Raw genomic sequence first — 19,575 nt, 5'->3', positions numbered from 1 at the left:
AAAAAAAGTTCGATACGACAAATATTTAATCCATTAATACCTACTGTCGTTCATTAATATTTAGTCTGTTTGTATTTTTTTCTATTTTTATTACTGAGCTTTTCTCTTTTCTGAACGATTATTAATTGGTTTAGAAATAGACCATTTCAAACAAAGAAGTGCATTAAATATAAAAGAAAAATTCTTTTTTTGTCATGAAATGGGACATAAACATTTTATTGAAAATATTTTTAGTCACCGTACCAAATTTTTCTTGTTAAGTCGCGAATTTTTTTTCTTCTTTTTGTTTCCGTTTCAATCAAAGTTGATTTGAAACACTTGCAAGCGAAAACTGTTAAAGTAAAAGAAAGTTTTAACAAAATCCATCTGGATTTTTTTTTATGAGATTCTTGTCAAGAATTCAATTATTTTCGTATGAGTCGTAAAAACATTATTAAAAAATTTAAATAAAATTCTTGTACAGAATTCAATTATTTTAAAAATTTCTTGTAAAATTCTTTCCAAGAATTCAATTATTTTCATAAATAATAAAATTCTTCTAAAGAAATCAATTATTATTTTCAAAAAATTGAATAAAATCTTCTCAAATTCAATAATTTTGATAAATAATGAAATTCTTCTCAGAAATTCAATTATTTTTAAAGCATTTAATAAATTTCTTCGCAAAAATTTAATAATTTTCAAAAATATCACATTTTTTTTCAGGAATTCAATTATTTTCAATTCAATTTTAATAAAATTTCTGGAAAGATTTCCATTATTTTGATAAAATTCTTTATAAGAATTCAATTTTCTTCAATACAATTTTAGTTGAATTCCTTAAAAGAATTTAATAATTTTCACAAAATATCAAATTTTTTGTCAGGAATTCAATTATTTTCCATTCAGTTTTAATAAAATTTCTCGAAAGTATTGAATTATTTTGATAATATTCTTTATAAGAATTCAATTATCTTCAATACAATTTTAATTGAATTCTTTAAAAGAATTTATTTATTTTCAAAAAAAATTCTTCAAAACAAATTTTTTGAAAAAATTTTAAAGAAATTCTTATTAAGAATTTAATTATTTTCAAAAAATCTTGTACATTTTTTTGCAAAAATTTACTCACTAAAACTCATCGCAGACTTTCAATTATTTTTAATATTTTTTTTCTTAATGTTTTTTATAATTATTTTTAATTTCAAATGAATTCCTCGAGTAATGCAATTATTCATAAAAATTTTATATAAATTCTTCAAAAGAATTCAATTATTTCAAAAAATGTTGATATAATTTATATATTAAAATTTAATAATTATTTTCAAATTCTTCGTAAGAATTCAATTTTTTTCCAAAATATTTTATTAAAAAATTCTTCGTAGAAATCAAGAATTCAATTATTTTCATAAGTAATAAAATTCTTTGAAGGAATTCAATAATTGTCATATTTTTATTTTCAATATATATAAATTAGTTTCAAATTAATTATCGTGCCAATAAAAAATGTTCGATCTTGCTTTGAAAAGAATGGGTGAGAATTTTAATAATTGTATTGACGTTCCACATTGATTATTATTGTAGTTGTAAATTTTCTTATAGAGAATCTTTGGTGTGAATTGTATTAATAATGAATCTGTCAATTGTAAAATTTACTATGCCATAATAGTTCAATTACGACTAAAGAAGTATAATAGCAATAATGAATAAAGCAAAGGGGTGAAAGTCCGGTCGAAGAACTTTTGATCAGAGTTATAATATTAATGCGTGTAAATCAAAGTTTTCAAACTATCAGATCCTCTTACGTGTGTAAAAAAAAGAAATTTTGAAATGCTTTTCTAAAGCATATAATTTACGATTTCATTTTTATATGAGAAAAATGTATATGTATATATATAATATGCATTGAAGTTTCTTTGAAGCAACACTTGCGGGCGTTTTCGTCTCACATGTGCCAATATATATAACCAGATTCCTTTAGACTTCATTGACCATAGAAGGAGCACGTTTCCTTCCTTATTACATGCGGGTTACATTTTCCAACAATGTTAGACACGACGACGACAACTTTCACGTAGGCGAGAATAATTATCGTTCTTTTTAGTGTTAAGTTACACTTTCTGGTAAATTAACTCCAACTAAAGGGTCGCGACTAATGACGAAAAATTTCCGGGTAAACTGGAAATTAAATTCTTAACGATCTTGACAATTATACTGTATGACAGTCGAAACCGAAATTAATAGCGAAAATAGATTTTTATTGTAAAAATTAGAGACAATTATTAATTCGATAGGGAAACAATTTGACACTATTTTCTAAAAAATTCGAATATAAAATGAATTCAATTACTGTTATTAACTATTTTGTCATTACAAGAAGCAAGAAATGTTTGTAAAATAAATAATAGAGAAAATGACAAGTAAAAGAATGGAAGAAATAAAATAAAAATGAATGAGAAGTAAAAGAATAAAAAAAAGTAAAAGAGAGCGAATAGGAGAAATAAAATAAAAATGAACGAGAAGTAAAAGAATAGAAGAAATAAAATAAAAATGAATGAGTATTAAAAGAATAGAAGTAAAATAAAAAAATAGAAAAGCTATTTTATTAGTATTCGCGAAACAAACAATTGTTTATCGAAACGTTTTAATATTATTCATTATTCATTATTAAAAAAAGAAAATTGTGAAACCTTGCATTAGAAATGATATAAGCGAAGGATGAATTGTTTCTATAAATGTAATATTAAGTAGCGAGAACAAAAAAGTATATTCAATAACATTGTTTCTTTGTTGTACATTTAATTATATTCTAATGCTCTTTATTGGCGTTAATTTTTCAATGTAATCGGCTTTACTCAAAGAAACACTTTGAAAATTAATTTCTCCAAATTGACTTTTATCAGTGTGGTTGGCCTTGAATTACTCAAAGCTTTTATCTCTTAAGTGTTCTCATTCAGAGCCATATAATAAACGAAAGAAGTCATTCATATGTAAATTTAGAAAGACTATCGTGCTCCAGTTACAGGTGTAGAGTATAAGGAGAACTCAAAACATGTTTTTAAAAAATTCCAAAGGGAAAAGGACGATGACTGCATATTGTTCTTTTTAGTCATTGAAAAATACTTTGGTTCTAAAAAAAATAACTTCCTCAAAGAGAGAACTTGACAGGAGTAATTTGACAAATTTTTCAATGCAATTTTGCAAAAAAATTTTCTAACTTATTTAATTTGAAAAAATATTTTTCATCTTTTGAAAAAAATTAATTTTTTATTTATTTACTTACGAGAGTAAAGTGCAATTTTCTTAAAAAGTAATTTTTCTTAATTTGTTAATTTGGAAAATTAAATGAATTTTAAAACTAGAAAGAAAAATTAGAAAAAAATGGAAAACAAATAAAACAAATAGCAACAAAATAGAAAACAAAGAAAAGAAAACAAATAAAAATTTTTGAAAAGAATTTTAAAAAATTTTCCAAGCAATTAAATTCTTTCAAGGAATTTAATTCAAATTCTATTAAAAATACCTAATTAAATTTTTATTACACAAAGTTTATCAATATTTTCTGTAGTAATTTAGTTTTTGCATATAATTTTATTTAAATTTTTTAAAATAATTGAATTTTTGCGAAGAATTTTATTGATTTATAGAAATAGTTGAATTCTTTGGAAGAATTTTATTAAAATTTTAAAAATAATTAAATTTTTGCGAAGAATTTTATTGTTTACAAAAATAATTAAATTGTTTAGAAATTTTTTATTAAAATTGTATTAAAAAGTGGGTAATTGAATTCCTGTGAGGAATTTCACTATTTATGAAAATAATTGAATTCTTTAGAAGAAGTTTATTAGAATTTTTTAAAATAATTGAATTTTTTTGAAGAATTTTATTAAAAATGTTATACAAATAATTTAATTTTTGCGAAGAATTTTATTGAAATTTTTAAAAACAATTAAATTCTCCCCAGGAATTTAATAAAAATTCTATTAAATGTATTTGAATTATTTCAATGAATTTTGTTAATATTTTCGAAAATAATTGAATTTTTGCAAAGAATTTTATTAAAACCTTAAGAAATAATTGAATTTTTGAGAATAATGATATTGTTTATAAATTTAATTGAATTATTACTAAGTATTTTATTGAATTTTTTTAAAATAATTAAATTCCTGCGAAGCATTTTATTGTTTATAAAAATAATTGAATTCTTCCAAAGAATTTCATTATAATTTTTTGTAAATTGTAATCGAATTCTTCCGAAGAATTTTATTAGAATTTTTTTAAATAATTGAATTCTTTAGAAGAATTTTATTAAAAATATTGCAAATAATAATTGAATTTTTGCAAAGATTTTTATTAAAACCTTTAGAAATAATTGAATTTCTGAGAATAATTTTATTGTTGATAAATATAATTGAATTCTTGCTAAGAATTTCATTTAAAATTTTTTTGAATAATTGAATTCCTGCGAAGAATTTTATTGTTTATAAAAATAATTGAATTTTTGCGAAGAATTTCATTATGATTTTTTTGTAAATAATTTAGTTGGGAATTGTAATTGTATTCTTCAGAAGAATTTTATTAGAATTTTTTTAAATAATTGAATTCTTTAGAAGAATTTTATTAAAAATATTGCAAATAATTTAATTTTTGCGAAGAATTTTGTTAAAATTTTTAAAAACAATTAAATTCTTCCGAGGAATTTAATAAAAATTCTATTGAATGTAATTGAATAATTCCAATGGATTTTGTTAATATTTTAAAAAATAATTGAATTTTTGCAAAGAATTTTATTAAAACCTTATTAGAAATAATTAAATTCTTTCGAAAAATTGTGTTTGAAATTTTTACAAATAATTGTATTCTTTCGTGAAATTTGATTAAAATTGTATTGAAAATAATTAAATTCCTTTGAGGAATTTTACTATTTATAAATATAATTGACTTCCTGAGAAAAATTTTATTATCTACATATATTTATGAAAATAATTCACTTCCTGCAAAGAATTTTATTGTTTATGAAAATAATTGAATTCTTGCGAAGAATTTCATTATTATTTTTTATAAATAATTTTGTTGTGAATTGTAATTGAATTCTTTAGAAAAATTTTATTTATATTTTTGAAAATAATTGAATTCTTTGTAAGATTTTGATTAAAAATTAAAGAATGAAATTCTTGCGAAGAATTGTATTGAATTTTTTGAGAATAATTAATTTGTAAACTTAAAAAAAACTTAGAATTGGAAATAGAAAAAAATAAAAAAAAATTGAAAAATGGAAAAAATAGGAAAAAGCTAAAGGAAAATTAAATTTATGAAAGAAGGAGAAAATAATTTTGAAAAAAGGAAAAATATCCAGATAAATTCTTGAAATATTTTGCAATTTTTTTCTAGTTTAAAAAATGGTTGGTTTTGTCATCACTCTAATAATTAAGTAATAAAAATAATTTAACTGTTAATTTATTCATAAACAAATTACGAAAATGTAATAATATTTCCTTCAATATTGAGAGAAATGTAGGACTAAATTATAATAAAATTTTCTATTATGTTAATAAGAGTAATTGAATTCATAAGATTATAAAAATATTCTTGCTTAGAAATGAAATTTAAAAAATTTTAATACCTTACGGCAAATTACATGATTGCAATTTTTATCATGAGTTCATTGTATAGGTAGCAATGTCCATGAAATAGTTAAGCGTCTATTAAAGTCTGTGATTAGCCATTAAAATTCTTTCTCTTTCAAATCCTTGAACGTTATTTTATTTTCATTTGTTCATCGCTAATTTCTTAATTATTCTTTCCACGTAAAATAAATTCTACATATTTACACAAATATTATAAAAATGAAATCATTGTCCATCGGGAATTTCGTAATATTATTTACAAAATAATTGCTATTGCTTTATTTTATGAATTTATTTTATTAACCATTTATTTTAAATTACAAAATTTAGAAGAGAATTGCAGAAAGATATTATTATAGAATTTATAATAGAGAAAAATAAATAACAAAATAATATGGGATTTTGGATGAAAATAAAATGCTATTAATAATATGTATTTTACATTTTTTGTATACGCAGATTTTTGGATCGAAATGATTTTAATACGAGTTATTGAAGTATATGGAGATTTATGTAGGTTTACTTACAACTGGTTTTCCCTTTGATAACGTCTTAATTAAATGGCAGTTCCGAAGGAGTGCAATGGATATGTTAACGGTTAAGATGAATGCAAATGAGCCTTATGAATTCGTTGATTAATTGAGAGTTAAGAGCACATCAAGTTTTCTTTATTTTTTATTTACACTCACGATTTTTAACCTTTTTAATTTATGTTCTATAAATTGAAACACATGTTTGCTTTAGTAAATTGAAAAATGTTTTTCTTCTCTCTAAAGAATTTCTTTTTTTTTTATCAAATTTATGTAATTTAAATTCATTTATTTAAATTTCTTCAGATTTATTATTTTTTTAATTTTGATTTAAAATTTTCTTTTTATTTCTAAATTTTTAATTTATGAATAATTTTTTTTTTAATTAAATGCTTGAAATTTCTTTTTTTAAATTAAATTATTGAAATTTTTGTTTTTTAATTAAGATTCAAATTTTTTTTCTAATTCCTTTAATTTGTATGATTTCGAACTTTTTTTTAAATTTAATTTAAATTTATTTTTCTAATTTCCAAGTTAACGTGATATTTAAATCTCTTGTTAAGTTAAATTAAATTAAATCTAAAAATTGTTTTAAAAAATCTTTTCTCGATAACAAGAAGTGATTTTTACAAACGAGAAAAATGTAGTATTTGAAAAATAGTTTCAATAATATGAACAATTAATTTAAAGTCAATGATGATCGTGATGCAAATTGAAAAAAAAGTCAACAATGATAATTTTATTTGCTAAATATATTGACACGAGTATAATTATCGGTAAATTTGCGTTTCGTGTTTTACTTAATAATTCTCCGTTAATAACTTTGTAACGCGGAAGTTATTTGATAGGAATGTGTGGCACAAGCGAATTTCTAAAATTGTCGTATTCAACAAAATGTTAAACCCACCGCGCACAGAAAGACATGAGAAAAGGAAGGAAATTCAATCACTGCACGTTAAGCATGTCAAGGCAAAACCAAATAGTGAGGATGCATCAAGCGAACACTTATTGCTTCTGCCTTGCTTAATTTATTATTCCTCGCACACCAGGCATTTCAAAATGTAGGAGAAATTAAAATGAAAAAAATTATTTGTTTCAAGTGAAAAAAAACTGTTAGATGAATATTTTCTCGGTTTTTAAATATTGTCGCGAATATTTCTTTTCGTTTTTCTACTTTTCTTTTATTTTTTTATCTTTTCTTCTATTTTTCTTACTTTTCTTCTATTTTACTAACATTTCTTCTATTTTTCCTATTTTTCTTCTATTCTTCTTAGTTTTTTATTATTTTTCTTGCCTTTCTTTTACTTTTTCTTATTTTTCTTCTATTCTTATTAGTTTTCTCGCTTTTCTTTTTCACTTTTCGTATTTTTCTTTTTTTTCAATTTCTTTTCTTTAATTCTTCTTGCTTCTCTTTCTTTTCTTTTTCTTACTTTAATTTCTTTTTCTAATCGTTTTTTCCTCTTTCATATTCTTTTGGATTATTTTTTCCACGTTTCGTATATTTTTATAATTAGGTTTCTTTTTTGAAAATAATAATGTTTCTAATTAGTTCTCTTTTCTTGAATATATAATTATAATTAGCTTTAATTAGTTTTCATTTTTTAAATAATTATTATGCTCCTAATTATATTTCAAAGGCAGAATTGAATATAATATTGTTTTCGTGACAATTTCCGGATCGTTTGCACTTCCAAGGAAGTGAACAACCCATTTACACTTAATGCCTTGTATAGTTTAATCCGAGACTAATTGAAATTTCCGTTATCTTGATGTGAGTCGTGAACTAATTGTGGTCTATTCGCGATCTGAGCCATTAATAGGAGACTTAACTCTCGGGTGTAATGCACTCTTTCTAAGGCTTAGAAAATTTTGCACAAACAATTTTTTTAGCAACAAAATCAATGTATTTTTACTATTTTAGTATTTTTGCTTTCGTTGTTTGTCATTTCTTTTATTATTTTTACTTATTTGTGAAAAAATATTGATTGGGAAATTTTTTTCTTTCTTTTTTCTTGATTGATATTTAAAAAACAACAAATTCAGGTTTGAATTTAAACTGAAAATAATTATTTGTAAAACAAAAAGAAATCTAATGGTTTATTGTATATTGAAAATTTTCGCAGGTACACAAAGAGAGTTTGGCGATAATAAATTGAAAATAATTGGAGTTGAATATAAGTCTCTATACGCAAAACCCTGTTATCGCGTGAGATACACTAATTTAAATTTGGAGATAATCACATAGCAATTTACACGGTCTGTCGAGTGGAGGATCCATCAAATCATACGAGAGCCTCCGAATAACGTTTAATTCTCATCTCACGTGAGAGAATTTTTCTAAACTGCAAAAAGGGAAAAGCAAAACGAAACTAGCCGTAAAATTAGTCGGACAATAACCAGATATTTGGCTGTCAGAAAATAATTTTGGAAAAAAAATGAAAAAAAACATGATTCTTATTTCATTTTCCATGCGGTTATGGAAAAAAAATTCTCATCTCTTCTTGTGATTCTCTAGTAAAGACTTTACAGGGTTGCTACGCTAATCTAATTTCACTTAAATATTTCAAAATTAATTCAATTTTCAAAGAATTGCGTTTACAATTTTCGTAAGCAGATGAACTTCAAAAGATTTTTATTTAAAATTTTGTAAAATTTCAATTTTAAATGAATTTAATTAGAAATATAAAAAAATGTGGATTTAAAAAAAAATTTTAAACTAAAATTCTTCTGAAATTAGTTAAATTTTTTAATATATATTTAATTAATTATTAAAAATAGTGGATTAATAGGAGAATTTTAGTTAAAAACACTAAAACAAACTGAATTTTGAAGCAATTACAAATTATTGCAGAAATTCAATTATTTTCAAAAGTAGTAAAATTCTTCTCTAAAATTCAATTATTTTCAAAAATTTTCATAAAATTCTTGTCAAAATTTTAATTATTTTCAAAAACTTTCCACAATTCAATGATTTTTAATAAATCTACAAATTTAATAAAAATTCCTAAAAGAATTCAATTAGTTAAAAAAATTTTTAATAAAATTCTACGCAAACATTTAATTATTTTCATAAAAAATAATGAAAATTCCCCAGGAATTCAATTATTTACAAATTATTTTCATAAATTATTCAATTATTTTCATAAATAATAAAACTCAATGCTGAATTTCAATGATTTTTAATACATTTTTAATTAAATTTCTTTAAAGAATAAAATTATTTTCAAAAATTTTAATGAAATTCTTTGCGTAACAATTCAATTGTTTTCATAATAATTTTAATAAAATTCTTCGCAGAAATCCAATTCTGTTTCAAAATTTACAAAAATTCTTGTCAAAATTTCAATTATCTTTATAAATAATAAAATTTTTCTCCGAAATTCAATTATTTTCATAATTAATAAAATTTTTAGCAGAATTTCAATTATTTTTAATATAATTTTCATCAAATTTCTCGAAAAAAGCAATAAAAATTTTATTAAAATTTGTCAAGAGAATTAAATTTATTTAAAAATTTGTTGATAACATTCTTTATGAAAATTTAATTTTAAGAAACATTCAATTGTTTAATAAAATATTTATTTTTATAGTTAAATAATTAAATTCTCGCAGAATTTCAATTATTTCTAATACAATTTTCATCAAATTTCACGAAAAATGCAATTAGTCTTCAAAAATTTTATTAAAATTTGTTGATAAAATTCTTTATAAAAATTCAAGTGTTTAATAAAGTATTTATTTTTGTAGTTAAATAATTAAATTCTCGTAGAATTTTCATCGTAGAATTTCAATGATTTTTAATACAATGTTTATCAAATTTCACGAAAAATGCAATTATTCTTAAAAATTTTATTAAAATTTGTCAAAAGAATTCAATTAGTATTTAAAAATTTGTTAATAAAATTCTTTATGAAAATTTGATTTTAAGAAACATTCAATTGTTTAATAAAATATTAAATTTTTATAGCTAAATAATTGAATTCTCGTAGAATTTTCTAATATATAAATATTGATTTAAAAATTAATTTCAAATTAAAATCTTTGAAAATTTGAACTTTTTCATTCTTTTAATTAAGAATTCTATAGAATTCATTTTTCTCAATAAGTTTAATGGAATTTTTTTAAATTATTTGAATTTTTTAATTTCTAAATTATATTTAATTGAAAAATGTCAGAATAATCGAAATTTCGTAAAATTAAATTGTAAACAAAAGAATTTAAAAATTTACAAAGAACTTTTTCAAAAATTATTTTAAAAAATTGACTTAAAAAAGAATTTTAGTTGAAAATTCTAGAAATGAATAATCGTAATGATGAAAATAATTTTTGAAGAAGTTATTATAAAACATGAAGATATATTGATTGTTCCGAGTCGAAGACTCGGAGTGATCGATATCTTCATGTTTTATAATAAATATTCTATGTTATTGAATTTCAATTTTTTGAATATCTTTATTTCTATAAAAAAAAGATTAAATATTTATTTAAAAAATGAATTTATTGATGTTTTAGAAACCTGAAAAAATTCCGTTCTTTAACCAGGAAAACCTGGAAAAGTCAGGGAATTTGAAAAGAGCAAAAGCGTGGCGACCCTGACTTTAATTTTCTCTAGTAGATAGTATTTTTTTTCTTTTATTTTTCTTCTATTTTTCCTTTCATTTTTTTTACCTTCAGTTTTATTTGCCTACAAGTTTCTATTTCAATTATTGCGACAAAATTCAAACGATCTGAATAAAAATCGGTGCTTATGAATATTCTAAAATGATTTCAATCTTATCGGGGGGTAAAAAATGCAGCGTTGTTATTTGAAAAAATTCGAAACCAGTTTAATGTTGATCTTTTTCGAGATTTAAAGGGGAAATGAAACTTCTGTTTAATGCAGGGAAAATTGCACAGGCTTTGAGAACAAGGAATGTGGTTGGGTAATACAATAAATTTACCTACCACCAGAGGCATTGAACCTGCTCTAAAGACGTATAATCAAGAGAACCCTCTCTATATATACTATTTTCTGATAAATATATACTCGTGTCTAATATATTTGTTAGTAAAAATTGGATATTTTTTTACAGAGATCGAATCTCTAGGCAAAAAAAGCAAAAAAAAAAAAAAAAAACAGGAGAGAAATATCTATAATAATAATCTTGTGTGTGTATGATATAATCATGTGTCATGACTTAGATGAGATGGGGAACCAAAAGAGGTAATTTTTCACTCTCCTTGTTGAGGGACCGATCGTCGCAACTATCTCCGCATATTTACACTATATACCTCCCCCTTTTATTCCGGTTATGCCGGTCTTCATTTTTCATTAAACGTCATCGACTTTGATGAATCGTTATTTTTAATTTTCATATTCATAAATTCCAAGGCTCATATCATCTTCTTTCGTTGGGAAAAAAATAATCGCGGATATCAATTTATGATCTCGAAAAAGGAGTATATTTAGATTTATTGAGTTGTCTTTAATGCAAAGATCACTGTATCAACAGAAGAACATTTGTTACGTCTTGAATCTCTTTCTCTGACTCCTATATTGGCATTGAATTATGCATTATTTTACTTGCATTTCATTGCTTCATTGTGAAATGAATTTTCTTTCGTTGAGAAATTCTAGGAAAATTTTTTTTCAATTTTTTTCAAAATTTTTTTTTTATTATTGTAATAATTAATAATTCCTATTGTAATAATTAATAATTCCCATTGAAATAATTAATAATTACTATTGTAATAATTAATCATTACTACTGCAATAAATGATAATTACTATTGTAATAATAATTAATAATTACTACTGTAATAAATAATAATTACTATTGTAACAATTAATTACTATATTGCAATAATCTTAATCTTAATCTTAATTTTAATTAATTAAATTAATAATCGTACTCCGAATCTCTGTTTGTGAGTTTGAATTAAATTATTTCTGTTTGCTTTATTATTTCCTAATCTTTTTATACCTAAATTTTTTTGATAAATTTTTTTTATCGGTTTGAAATTTAAAATTAATGAATTTATAATTTTTGTAATTTTTATAATTTTGAACCTGAAATAATTTAATTCTTGCATAGAATTTTGTTTTACATTTTGTGGAAATAATTGAAATCATGGAAAAAATTTAATTGAAAATATTGAAAATAATTAAATTATTCTCTTCAGGAATTTAATTGAAATTGTACTAAAATTAATTGAATTCTTCTAAAGAATTTTATCAAGATTTTCGAAAATAATTGAATTCCATCTTGAAATTTTTATTTAAACAATTCAATTATTTTGAAAAATTCTAATACAATTCTTTGAAAGAATTCAATTATTTTTGTACATAAATTAATAAAATACTTAGCAAAAAATTCAATTATTTTCATAAATAATAAAATTCTTTATAAGAATTCCATTTTTTTCATTAATAATAAAATTTTGTACAAAAATACAATTATCTTCATAAATAAGATACAATTCTTTACAGGAATTTAATTATTTTGAATTGAATTTAAATGAAATTCCTCGAAAGAATTGAATTATTTTTACAAATTTTGATAAAATTCTTTAAAAGAATTCAATTATTTTCAAAAAATTTTTATGAAATTTCTTTATAATTCCTCGAAAGAATTATGTTATTTATGAAAATAATTGAATTGTTCCAAGAATATATTATTATTAAATTTTTTAAAAATAATTTAATTATTTCGAAGAAAATTAAAATTTTACATAATAAGTGAGTTTTTTGACCAATTTAATTAAAATTTTTAATATTTTAAATAATAAAATATTGTAATACTTTTATAAAGTTCTATCGAATTTTTTTCAAATAAATAATTTTTTCGTGCAATTCTATTAAAATTGTATTAAAAATAATTGAATTCAAACAATGAATTTTATTATTTATGGAAATAATTGAATTCTTCATGAAAATTTAATTAGCTTTCGAAAAATAATTAAATTCTTTTCAATATAATTTAATTTTTATGAAAATAATGAGATTCTTCGTATGAATTTCATTAGAATTTTTGAAAATAATTGAAATTCTTTAGAATTTTATTCAAGATCTTGGAAATAATTGAATTCTTTTGAAGAATTTGATTAAAATTCTATTAAAAATAATTGAATTCTTTTAAGGAATTTTATCAAAAAATTTTTTAAAAATTGTATTTTTTCTGATAATTTTACTGCAATTTTTTAAACTACATAATTCAATTCTTGAGAAAAATTTTAATAAAATTGTATTGAAAATAATTGAGTACCTCAAAAAAATTTTATTATTTATGACAATAATTGAATTCCTGAGAAAATTTTTATTAATTATAAAAAGAATTGAATTTTTGCCAAGATTTTCATTACAATTTTTAAAAGACAAATTCTTTTGAAAAATTTTATTAGAATTTTTTAATATACCTAATTGAATTTTTTAAAAGAATTTTATTACATATTTTTAAAATAATTTAATTTTAGCAAAGAATTTTATTGAAATTTTTGAAAACAATTTAATTCTTTCATGGAATTTAAGAAGGATTCTATTGAAAGTAATTGAACTTTTATAAACATATTTTATCAAAATTTTTTATAATAATTGAATTCTTTCAAAGAATTTTATTAATATTTTTGAAAATAATTGAATTTTTGCCAAGAATTGAATTTAAAACCTTTAGATATAATTGAATTCTTTCGAGAAATGTTGGTAAATTTTTATCAGAATTTGTTTTAAGTAATTGAATTCTTTCGAGTAATTTTATTAAAATTGTATTGGTAATAATTGAATTCCTGCAATGAATAATATTATTTTTGAAAATAATTGAATTCTTTCAATGTATTTAATTAAATTTTTTGAAAATTATTGAATTGCTTCAAAGAATTTAATTAAATTATTTGAAAATAAATAATTGAACTGTATCGCCTTTCGCGCGTAATAATAGTTAATTAATTAAATCTAGTTAATTAATAATTATTATTGTAATGATTTGAAAAAAACTAGAATTAATAAGTTACTAATTATCATTTTTTAAAATTTCGTTTATTAATTAAAAATTGTTCTCTTATTTTCAGTTGGAGTGTTCGCGTTGGTGTTTTACCTATTTGGCAAACCGTATAAGAGGGGATTTTTCTGCAATGATGAATCATTGAACCACCCATTCCAAGATTCTACAGTCACGAGTCCAATGTTGTATGTTATTGGCGTTTTACTTCCCGTTTCCACGGTGAGTCACTTAACTCTCCTTCCTTTTAAATTACGTTGATTGCCGCGTTCACCTACACCGATATATGATTCATTTTATTACTATATAGTTTGAAATTGACATTTAAAATTATCAATCGCTTGATAAATTTCAATTTATCACTGTGTCACTGGGAGAGTAAATATTAGAAAACTGTGAATTCATCGAGTAAATAAAATATAAGGAATTGATGTACCTGTGTACATTTTATATTAACATTTTTTTTTTGTTTTTTTCTTTTCCTTTTTTTCTCACCAAATTTATTGACTATTTCACATTCAACAGAAATGGGAATAAATTAATTATTTTTTAGATTTAATTTTAATTTTAAATTATACGATTAAATTTTTGGGAATTGGAAATCAATTTGATTTTTGTGAGAATTTTAGAAAACCCACGTGTGTTCTGATTAAATTCTGTGACTATGACTTTATTTCTATTTTTAACTTTGTCCTTAACTTTTACTTTATTTTTAATGTCACTATTTTTTTTCGATTTTTGAAAAATAAATGTTTCCAAACATCGGAAATAATAATTATTTATTATAAATATAAAAATAATTATTTACTAATATTTGTAGAAAGAAAAATATTGGCTGAATTTTTATATTGTTTTAATAAAAATAAAAAATAGCGAATATTAATTCATTTAAAAAAATATATTTTATCTATTTTAAAAAATATGTTCGTTTTAAAAAAAATATTATAAAACAATTTTTTTTAAATATCAATTTTTATTCTGGATAGAAAGAAAATTAGTTATGAATTTTTTTATTATATAAATTAATATATTGTTCTGTTATTTGTGTGACAAAAAGACATTGAAATAATGAATAATAGCTTTCAAATTAATTGTCTAGCCTTCAAGTATACACGAATTGTTTGGTTTAGACAAAAAAATTAATTCACTTTGAAGGTTTTTTTTCTGTGACAAAAACAATATTGATATTTTTCAACAATAAAAATTCGATAAGAATAACGTAACTGTATATTTAAGTAGAAAAAACTTAAATCAATATTGTGAAAAAATGAAAAGCAATTTATTAAAAAGAAAAAAACGTGCTTCTACATATACGGGAATTATGATAACGTGTATTCTTTTGCAAATATTTCAATATACATACATTCCTTGTATTTTATAATCAAAAACCGTAAATTTAAGGAGAAAATTTAGTAAATTTTAATTTTTTTAATTAATTTTATTTTTCAATTTAGTTATTTATTAAATTGTCATTTTTATTCAATTAAATTTATTTCGGTATGGAAAAAATGATTTTTTTTAATTATCCGAATGATACTGTATTTACTTATTTTTTTACCTATTTATTTTTAATTACAAAAAAGTTAAACTTTGTAAACGATAATAACCGCAGTTTATAATAACTGTCGATTTTATTTTTTGATTGATTTTATTTTCTATTTTCGATTTTGTCTTCTTCAAGCAAATGCTTATTTGAAGATATTAATGTTTTACTGCACGTTTTTTTTTTTTTTTTTTTTTAAGTACTTAATTTCTTTTCAAATTTGATTATAGTGTCGTTTTTCGTTCTAATCAGCACGTGGTCCATAAGGGTTCTTGAACTTCTTTACTCTCTCCAGTTGCACACACTTGTCTTTTTTTATAATTCTCACAATTTTTTTTTCCTCATTTAAATTGAATTGATGAATAATAAAATTTGAAAATATTTATTTTAGTGTTATTAGGATTTGAAAAATTAAAATATAAATTAAAATTTAAAAAATTTTTTTAATTGTCTCAGAAATCCTTAATATAAGTTGACAACATTCTTTTTTATACTTCGATTTTATTGTTTTTTAAACGTATAATATTTTTCTGAATTTCTTCAGGTGTTGAAAATTGATTCGATTTCGCCTTATCGGAGAACTTTTCATAAGTATTTCTTCACTTTAAGTTCGACGATTTTTTGATTCGATAGCTGGTGGGTCTCGTGATTTGCTGATATGAGAAATTTTTTTTTCTTGTTTGTAATATTACGTTAGTTTCTTATTGTTCGATATTTTGCTTTTTTATGAATTTAATTTCCTTTCTTTACTTTTAGTTTATTCCAAATTTATTGGGAATTACAATGTAAAATTTAATTTATTGGGACTAATTTCCTTTTGTTATTTTTCTCTTTTCTGGTTTTTTTCAAATTTATTGAGAAATTTAATATAAAATTTGGATTATTAAAAATAATTTCCTTTTGTTATATTTATTTATTTATTTTTTTGGTTTTTTCTCAAATTTATTGAGAAATTTAATGTAAAATTTAAATAATTAGAATTAATTTTCTTTTGTTATTTTTACCTTTTTCAAAAAATTTACTGGGAAATTTAATGTAAAAGTTAATTTATTGTGGAATTATTTTTCTTTTGTTATTTTTAGCTTTTTTTGGGGTTTTTTCAAATTTATTGGGAAATTTAATGTAAAAGTTAACTTATTGGCATTATTTATTTTTTTTGTTATTTTTAGCTTTTTTGGGTTATTTCAAATTTATTGGGAAATTTAAAGTAAAATTTATTTAATTGGAATTAATTTCCTTTTACAATTATTTTTATCTTTTTTTGTTTTTATCAATGGGAAATTTAATGTAAAATTCAATTTATTGTAAATATTTTTCTTTTGTTAATTTTAGCTTTTTTGGGTTTTTTTTTAAATTTATTGGAAAATTTTAAGTAAAATTTAATTTTGTTATTTTTACCTTTTTTTGGTTTTTTCAAACTTATTGGAAAATTTTGAGTAAAGTTTAATTTTGTTATTTTTACAAATTTATAGCAAAATTCAATTAATTGGAATTAAGTTCCTTTCGTTATGTTTAGTATTTTTGGCTCTTTTTTATTGGGAAATTTAATATAAAAGTTAGATTATTAAAATGAATTGCCTTTTGTTATTTTTATTTTTTCTCAAATTTATTGGGAGATTTAATCTGAAATTTAATGAATTGAAATTCATTTTCTTTTTATAGTTTTCCATTTTTTCCGTTTTTTACAAATTTATTGGGAAATTATTTGTAAAATTAAATTGTTTTTTAATTTGAATTAATTTTCTTCTGTTATTTTTAGCGTTTTTTGGATTTCTTTTAAATTTATTGGGAAATTTAAAGAACAATTTAATTGATTTTTGTTAATAATAACTACAAAAGAAAAACGAAAAATAAGAAAAGGAAATTAATTCTAATAAATTAAATTTTACACTAAATTCCCAATTAATTCGAAAATAGCCAAAGAAAAGACTTAAATTAATTTAATTTATTTCGTTGTTATTTTTTTCGTTTTGGTACCATTACAAATTTATTGTAAAATTTAATTTATTGTCATTTTGTTTTCTTTGTTATTTTTCGTTTTTCCATTTTTTCGTTTTTTTCAAATTTATTGGAAAATTCAATGTAAAATTCAATTTATTGGACTTTATTCCCCTTTGTTTGGGTTCAATTCAATTGTGAGGGTACAAATGCGAGTGGCAAAAATTTTTGTTTCCTTTATTACAAATTTTTTCTTTTATTACTACAATAACAAGGTGAAAATGTATATAATTTCAGATAACTGCGCAAAAAAAAGAAAATATTTTCAATGATGTGCACGATGTGAGATACTGATGCTGGATATATCTGAAGGGAACTCGTGATCATTGATATAACCCAAGGGGGAGACTGCGAACCCTACCTGCCCCTCTTTTATAGTTTGTTACAACGCTGCTTTCGTTCTTCTCTCACTCTTCTCTTTCTCTTCTTTCTCTTTGCAAGTTAACTGTGCACGTGCAACTGGTATTTTTGCGCTTCTTTCTCAGTTTCTCTTTCGAGACAAAAAAGTTGGTTTCAAATCTTTTATTTTCATCCTTTCTTTGGCTCCTTTTCTTCTCTTCAACTCTTTCTACTTATTGCTAGCCCCGTGTTAGATGATGCTCCCTCGTGAAATTCGAGTTATCGCTGTCACCGCAGGGCTTCATAAGAGCGAATCTAATTTGCAGACAGAGCATAAGAATCACTATTTATATATATTTACAACATAGACGAAACAAAAAAGGAAGAATCTGATTTCAATTATCTTGCCGCATAAGGAAAAATATTTTTCTTCAGAATTATTCTTTGTGAATTATTTACCCTTGAAATCGGCTTTGGAAATTCTTTTATTGAAAATCTCATATTGAATTTGGTACTTTTAGAGGAAAATTCTATGCCAAACCAGAAACCATTGAATCGGATAAAAATTTCTTTAATATTCTTGATTTGAATATTCAAAATTTCTACCTGGAAATGTGAAAAGACAATATGTTTACCAGGAAATGTATTATAGTTTTCAATTTTTTACTACCTTGAGGATTTTTTTTAAAGCCGATCATTAAAAAAAATGTGTTTTTCTTTACAAAAGGAAACGGTTTTTCTTTTTGTTGAAATTTGTTTTTTGGAAATTTATCTTTTTTTGATGGATTTTCGGAGTATTGTATCTTTATGAGCTAAGACGCAGCTATAAACGGAGGGAAAGTTTCGGAGGAATTTGTTTTCTAATCTAGAAACGAGTTTGAACCCTTGTAAAATACAAGAGTAAAATTCAGTCAATTTTCTTTATTATCAGATCGTATTTTTTTCAAATTTTAATTAGCGGGCCTCGGATTCTATAACATTTTCGAATTTTTTCAATTGTTTTCCAAAAAGACGATTTTTTCGCCTTTTTTCAAATAAATTGCAACAAATTATTGCTTTTCTGGTATAAACTGACATTCATTTGGATTTTTATAGTGGAAGAAGAAAACTATTGTCAAATGTTCAAAAACATTTTTTTTTGATAATTTTTCTTGAGATAATTAAAATTTCTGAAACCTAATTAAAAATTGTTTAATTAATTAAATTTTGTAAAATTTTATTGAAAATAATTAACTTCTCTTCTAGTATTTTATTAAAATTTTTGAAAATCAAATTTTAAAGAAATTTAGTTGCAAATTTTATAAATAATTCTATTCTCAAACTTTTTAATGAAAAATGTTCAAATGAAAATTTAAAAATAAAATTCAATTAAAAAATTTAAAAATTATATTGAAATATTTTTTACTACGGATTTTTTCAAATTTTTTTTGATACAATTTGTTGAAATTCTATTATTTGAATTCTCGTACAACTTTTGCAAAAATTATTGAAAATAATTGATTTAGAAAAGAATTTTAGTTGAAAATTCCAAAAATAATTGGATTTTATAAGACCTTTTTTAATTTTTTGCTGAAAATAATTGAATT

At 21.5% G+C, this 19,575-nt stretch overlaps 1 protein-coding gene across 1 annotated transcript in view; it reads left to right on the top strand.

The window, feature by feature from the left end:
* The window catches only part of LOC122509297 (putative phosphatidate phosphatase), a 46,981-nt gene that overhangs the window by 8,612 nt on the left and 18,794 nt on the right, over positions 1–19,575 (top strand). The window contains exon 3 of the mRNA XM_043623249.1: positions 14,180–14,331. Coding sequence (XP_043479184.1) covers positions 14,180–14,331 — 152 coding nt within the window. The remainder of the gene's footprint in view (positions 1–14,179; positions 14,332–19,575) is intronic.

The sequence above is a fragment of the Leptopilina heterotoma genome, unplaced genomic scaffold, assembly GCF_015476425.1.
Source record: "Leptopilina heterotoma isolate Lh14 unplaced genomic scaffold, ASM1547642v1 Lhet_60, whole genome shotgun sequence".
In the NCBI taxonomy this organism is placed as follows: Eukaryota; Metazoa; Arthropoda; class Insecta; order Hymenoptera; family Figitidae; genus Leptopilina; species Leptopilina heterotoma.
This window is presented reverse-complemented; position numbering and strand designations above follow the sequence as displayed.